Below are 7,291 nucleotides of genomic sequence, written 5' to 3'. Positions count from 1 at the left end.
TAACATAAGTACATACATACATACATACATACATACATACATACATACGTGCATGTACACACACACACAGAAGCACAGACATACAGACACATGTACAATGGGCTTCCTCTATTTTCTGTCCCAAAAACCTCACTTCCAAGACTTTAGATATTCACCTTATACTAGCATTAGAGTTTTGAATAGTCTTTAATAACTCCGTTTTGTTTTTATTTCTTGCAGGTATCTGCCAGTGACCCTGATTGTGGGTTTGACTCAAAAGTCTCTTATAAAATAGCTGACGGCATGGGTTACACAAAGCCGTCGGAGTTTAAAGTTGAAAGTGCTAGTGGAAGAATTTGTATAGCAAAGAGCCTGGACTATGAGAAAAAATCAGTGTTTGAATTTCCAATTAAGGCAATTGATGGAGGTAAGTGGTATGAGTTGTTTTAATTCATTTTCATTCAGATGTTTGTCAAAGGAAGAATTTGCTAGCTTCATTGATCTATTTTATGAAGGAAGAGTTTGATAGATCTGGTATTCCTGTGAATGGAATATTAATGAAGGCATTAGAGAGAATGTTGTTGCTATATTACCTATATTCTATTTGCTGGAAAAATGGTTGGTGTGAAAGGGCCATTTCTGAGCATACACCTGTGAAAGATAAAAGAAGGGCTCTTGTCCTGTTGATCAGGCACCTGTGGCTCTTGTGGGTTTTTCCACAAGGACCTTTAAAGCCCCTTCCCAATTGGGAGTTTTATGTTGTTTAATTTTCATTGTTTACACGAGGAACCCTATGTATCATCTTGTGTTATCTTCTATGTTGTTGCACGTCCTTTATGTTCATTCGTTTATATTAGTCCTCGTGGCCAATAAAAAAATAAATTATTTGTATTCTATGCCTGTGAATAGATTTGTTAATATTACATTAGTTTATGGTCGATACGTTCCCTTAGTCAACCTGTATGTTCAAAGAAGGACTCAATAAGTCAATCCATGAGTGACTAACTATTGTTGCTAACCATTGTCGTCTTTGTTGGATTCACTTATAAACAACACACTTTTCATCACTTGTGGTGATTCTACTCTGATAGGTCTGGCAACAAGTTTATTCTTCAATGAAGTGCAAAGGGCAACTCCTTGATAAATCTAACAAGCGGACAGTTGCTGAGAGATCCACTGACCAAATTTAGACACTTTTCCTACTTCATGAAGATGTTTTAAGATCATGAGCTATTTTTCTAATTCTTAGGCTTTGGATTTTCCTTGATTACAGTTTTCAGAGGCTAGATATTGATACAATTTGGTTGTCCAGTTCAAAGGGAATCTACAAGAGAAAACTTTCCCCATTCAAAACTGGCCAAACCATCATTGGCATGTCCAGACACTTAAAGCTTCATTCCCATAGACAACAGACTGCAAATTTCTTGCTGTTTTGATTGCGAGAGTCCCTTTTGAATTCATACAGCATCAAGTGTCTGATATGGGTTTGATCTAAACTTGTTTTTTTAAAAGGCAAAATTGATATGAATTTAACTGCCATGCTTTAAAGCAGAGGTTCTCAAAGTTTTGGGGCCACTGCCGCCCACCCACATGGCCACATAACACCCTCAGCGCCCCCCCCCCTATTTTTGTGTATAAATAAATATTTTATATTCTACTAATTTATATATACTGTGAATTATTTCATATTTAATATATAATTTATATACAATACTATAATAATATAAATTCATAGCATCCCCCAATCAGCTGCCTTCTTCCCAATGCCCCCTTTTTTCCTTGTAAGTTCTATATACTCTGGGAATGCACTAAAGCCCTTTCCGGGGCTGCTTTATTTGAATTCTTATTATCAGGTAACTAATTTCATGTTATTACACAACTGACTCCACAATTTGGGTATTCATAACTTATTGGGAATTCCTAAAAACAAGATCCTGTGTAAGACAGTTCAGTATTCTCTGTAAATGCGCAAAGCCATTTTAAGGGCTACATACTTTGTATTGTTGCTATTGGATTAGCGAAACAATTATGAGAATGGAACCAAGGGATAAGTCCCGCTTTCCTGGGAATTACCGGGTATGTCAGCTAGTTTTAAATAAAACAAAGAATTTAGTAAAATAACTTAGTTCTCATTAAGCTAGTGTTATGAGCATAAACTGTGGCTTAGGTTTGGTGGAAGATTTTGATTCAAAACTTAGGAAAACCACCTCTAGCTCTGTACTACAGAGCCAGAGGTGGTTTCAGCACGGTTGGTATTGCAAGGGTTGAAGGGATCATGCCAAGGATGCAACTCTGCTTTCTTTCCAAACTTAATAATAATAATAAATGCACCATTTTAAAGCGTAGCCAGGCTCATGGGCCCGGTTTCAATGGCGTGTGTGTCCCCAGCTGGACGGGACGCTAGTCCATCGCAGCGTTACTCATTTATGCCAGCTGAGTGGACTGGAGCAACGTGAAATGAAGTGTTTTGCTCAAGAACACAACACGTCGCCCGGTCCAGGAATCGAAACCACAATCTTACGATCATGATGCTGACACCCTAACCACTAAGCCACACGCCTCTACCTTTCCACCCTTATGTGTATAAAATTTATTTCTTGGTGAGCACAAAAACCAAAACTCACAAGCAGCAATAAAATGAGTCATCAAATGATCAGCTTTGAATTATTAATAATAATAATAATAATAAGACTACTGAATAATAATAATCATTATGTATATGTGTGTATATATATATATATATATATATATATATATATATATATATATATATATATATATATATATATATATATATATGTATATATCCCCCTATCTATCCCTATTTCTGTCACAATCTCTTTCTCCCTCTCTCCCTCCCCATACAAAATAATATTCACATTTGCTTTATCCCTATTTTCCCTATTTCTCATCAACTCTTGTACTTACACTTACATCCATCTCTCTACCCACCCGGCGCTCCTAATAATCCCCTATCTTCTGCAAAATTATACTTGCGTCAATCCACTCACCTAATAATCCTTTATCTATCGCAAAAATAATATATCTGAGATAATCCCCCATTCTCCATAAAATAATATTTATATAATAATTCCTCCAGCCTTCATCTAATCTTCTATATTCTACAAAATTGCATTTACAGCTATTTCCCCCAACCCACCGTAAATTTTTCTACCCCACCCCACAAATATATGACATCTAGAACGTACACATTCTCTCTCCCTTTTTTTCTTTCCTCTTCTCTTTCTTTGTGTGTGTGTGTGTGTGTGTGTGTTCATATAGATACAGGCATGGCTGTATGGTTAAGAAGCTTGCTTTGCAACCACCTGGTTTCTGGTTCAGTTCCACTGCATGGAAGCTTGTGTATATATCTATATCTATAGATATATAGGTTATGAATGGTATGGTGTCCATGAGACCCAGAGGTTTCAGGTAATGCTGAGTAAGTGCTGTGGATAGACCATAGTTAAGCTCCATGTTCAGTGATTATGTGAATAGGGGGTCCAACATAGGTCATATATCAGCGTGTGAATATAAGGATTTCTTAATGAGATAAAAAACCAAGGCTGTGTCTAATATAGAACATTTATAAATGTTCTATATTATACACAGCCTTCGTTTTTTTATCTCATTACAAAATCCTTATATATATATGCATGTATGTATGTAAGTATGTATGCACAGGGTGTTTCAAAAAATTTCATATCATTTGAGATGTAAATATCACAGAAACTACATATTCAAAGCAAATGAAACTAAACAGGCTTAATGTTGAGCAACATAAGATTTATTCCTCCAAATTTGAATGAGAATTTCAAATATATGTGGATTCCATGAACGATTTCTCAAATGTTCAATATGTGCACTGCCTGAGACACAGCACACGTCAAGTCAATAGTCCAGCTCCTTCCAAACATGCTGCGGCATGCCTTGGGTAACAGTTTCCAGTGCAGTAATGATTCTCTGCTTGAGTTCCTCTAGGTTTGCAGGAAGTGGGAGGACATAGACCAGGCCCTTCGCATAGCCCCATGTTTGCCCTTTTGTTTGTCATCTGCCGTTATGGCCTGAATGAGCTGCAGCTTGTAGGGTTTCATTAGCAAGCGTTTCCTCAGGACGCGACAAACTGTCGTTGTAGGAATCTGGGTTTCCAGACTTGTTCTTCTTATAGACTTCTTGGGGCTTCACAAGAGTTTTTGGCGAACCCACTCGACCGTCTCTTCAGCCACCAGCAATATCATGAAAAAAAAGAATTTTTTTTAGTTTTTGTTAGTTATTTTGTGATTTTTGTTCATGTTCATTTAAAAAATTTTTTGCAGATGGATTCTATATGACAGCCATTGTAAAGATATTTATTCAGGACATTAATGACAACATACCAGAGTTTTATCCCGTACAATATAACACAAACCTCGACAAGGATACCCCACCTGGTACAACCGTCATTACTGTGCAGGCCACTGACAAAGACACAGCCAAACCTTACGGAGAAGTTGGCTACAGCTTTCTTTCTGGCAATGAAGCCAGTTATTTTCACATATACCCCAGAAGTGGTGAGTCTCATCAGAATGGTTCTACTTTCATAGATAGAATTTAAGTTTCTAATTTATATATACCCTTGTGTCTTTTGTAAAGTCTGCATTCAGCTTGTTTGATTGGTTGGATGGAGTAGAGAGAGTCATGTTAAAATGGTAGAACCATTAAAGCATAAGGAAAATGCCTTTTAATATATGTCCCAGCTGTTTATGTTCTGAGTTCAAATTCCATGGGTTGATCATATAAAGTACCAGTCATGTGCTAGGGTTGATGGTATCGACTGCTTTCTGCCCCTCAACATTGCTAGCCTTGTACCTAAATCATAAATCATTATTCTTGTTATTATTCAACTTGATAGTGAGCAGACAGAATCATTACTACGCCAGGCAAAATGCTTAGTGGTATTCCATCTGTCTTCATGTTCTGAGTTCAAATTCCGCTGAAGTCAACTTTGCCTTTCATCCTTTCAGGGTCAATGAAATAAGTACCAGTTGTGTACTGGGGTCAATGTATTCAACTATCCCCCCCCCCATTTTCAGGCCTTGTGCCTATAGTGGAAAGGATCATTCAACTTGACTCAGGGTTGGTCTTATGCCTGGCAGGTTACTACCCCATAACCTTAGATTTCCACAGGATTCCAATAAGCCATCAAGTACTCAAGGCCCTTCTGGTGATTTTTCCTGTTCTTCAGAGGCAAAACCTTCTGTAAAAGCTTTACAAGACATTCCATTCCAATCTCCTTTATCTATTTGTCTTTTATGTTATTATTATTATTATTATTATTAAGTGATTTTGAGAAAATAGATAAAATTAAACTTGAGGGATTTGAAGAAGACTGCAAAGATATGTAAGTTAATACCACAAGGCATTTTATCCAATGCTCTATTCTACCAATCTGTCACCCTTAATAATAATAATAATAATAATAATAATAACAATAATAATAACAACAATAATAATAACAATAATAATAACAACAATAATAATAATAATAATAATAATAATAATAATAATAATAACAACAATAATAATAATAATAACAATAATAATAATAATTGTCTTGGTATAAAAGATGGGCCACAGCAAATATTCCACTCAATACCACAGATTTGCTTGTCAGTTGTTTGACCTTAACCAGTTGAGCATGTCCCTTGGTGGCTGACGATATGTGCATTTCTGATCATGTGCAGAAGTACTGGGGGAGCATCATAACCATGTGTTGAGAGGAATTCTTTGGGATTTGAATAATTCACCTTTGGAAACATGGGTGTTTTGCTCAACATCCTTAAACAAACCTTATTCAGGGACCTTTTGAGTGGGATGGGCTACTTAGCATGAATAAAATTCTAATTGGGCCCCACCTGCAAAGTAATGCACTGTTTATCTTGATATGAGAACACCGTGTCGTGCACATATGGTTGTGGTACATGTGCCTGGTGTAACCCTATCAGACAGGTAGTCATGATGGGTATACTGAGCTTCGTATATTTTACCCCAGTGTCACTTTGATGGCATGCATGGCTCTCTCACTCAATAATAATATTAATAATAATAATAATAATAGCATCAAAACATAGTCTTAATAACAACTTTTTCTTTTCAGGTGTCATTATACTTGCAAAGCGCCTCTCTATGGCACCAAGATCTTTCACTCTAAAGATTACTGCAGTCGATGGAGAAGGCCTGCGGTCACTTCAGCCAGCTGTAGTGACGGTCAGCATTCCAGACCGAAATGTGCCTGTACCAATCTTTACACTTAACAAATATAGCTTTTCTGTGTCGGAAGCGAAAGGCAGAGGGACGGAGGTTGGCCAGGTCCATGCCTCCATTTCAAGTTCTGCTCATGGTATGTTTGAATTTTGCTGTCACCGTCATCGTATTCATCATAATCATCATCATCACCATCACACCATTATTATCATCTTCATCACCATTACGCCATCTTCGTCAACGTCACCATGACCACTGTACAACCAACCACCACCACCACCGTCACCGCCATCATCTTTACCATTGTGACCTTTATCATCACCTTGCTCACACCGATGATAACAAGATCATCTACATTCGGTTGGAAACAGGTGGGCCAATGAGGTGTTATCTGTGGACCTCAAACCTTTTCTAAAACTTTATTCAAATTTCTGGGCCATTGTGCAGTTGACGGCTTTTATGGTGTCTTTTGTGTCACAGCTCGTTTAAATTTTGCTTACAGTAAGGCAGATGGTGGAGATACATATGGTTAACCACCCATTGGGGCATCTCATATTAATTCTTCTCTATGCTATTGTTTTCCAAGCCTGTGTTGTATTCTTGTTATTTTTCCATAATAGATTTTACTTCTGGGTTTTTTTTCTTCTTTTTTTTTTTGTAATTTGTCCATTTTTTCATGTGTCACCCTTACCACAAAGAAAAGTAAATTATTATCATTATTATTATTTTTTTTTATGTTAGCTCATTGTGATTTGGACATGACATTCTGAGTTCAAATTTTACTAAAATGAACTTTGGATGTGTCTTTCATCCTTCCGGATTCAATAGAGCAAAGTACCAGTCAAATACTGGGGGGTTGATTTAACCAACTAACCACTCCATGCAAATTCCTGACTAATAGGCGCAGGCATGGCTGTGTGGTAAGAAGCTTGCTTCGCAACCACATGGTTCCTGGTTCAGTCCCACTGTGTGGCACCTTGGGCAAGTGTCTTCTACTATAGCCTCGGGCCGACCAAAGCCTTGTGAGTGGATTTGGTAGATGGAAACTGAAAGAAGCCCATCATATATA

General features: G+C 37.2%; 1 protein-coding gene across 1 annotated transcript in view; it reads left to right on the top strand.

Moving 5' to 3' along the window:
- The first annotated feature begins 224 nt into the window (after positions 1-224).
- Positions 225-7,291, top strand: part of LOC106872611 (protein dachsous) — a 42,284-nt gene continuing 35,217 nt past the window's right edge. The window contains exons 1-3 of the mRNA XM_014919650.2: positions 225-406; positions 4,296-4,529; positions 6,116-6,358. Coding sequence (XP_014775136.1) covers positions 283-406; positions 4,296-4,529; positions 6,116-6,358 — 601 coding nt within the window. The 5' untranslated portion in view covers positions 225-282. The remainder of the gene's footprint in view (positions 407-4,295; positions 4,530-6,115; positions 6,359-7,291) is intronic.

This window comes from Octopus bimaculoides, chromosome 7 (assembly GCF_001194135.2).
Source record: "Octopus bimaculoides isolate UCB-OBI-ISO-001 chromosome 7, ASM119413v2, whole genome shotgun sequence".
Taxonomy (NCBI): Eukaryota; Metazoa; Mollusca; class Cephalopoda; order Octopoda; family Octopodidae; genus Octopus; species Octopus bimaculoides.
The sequence above is the reverse complement of the archived record's forward strand: the minus strand, read 5'-3'. Positions and strand labels throughout refer to the sequence as shown.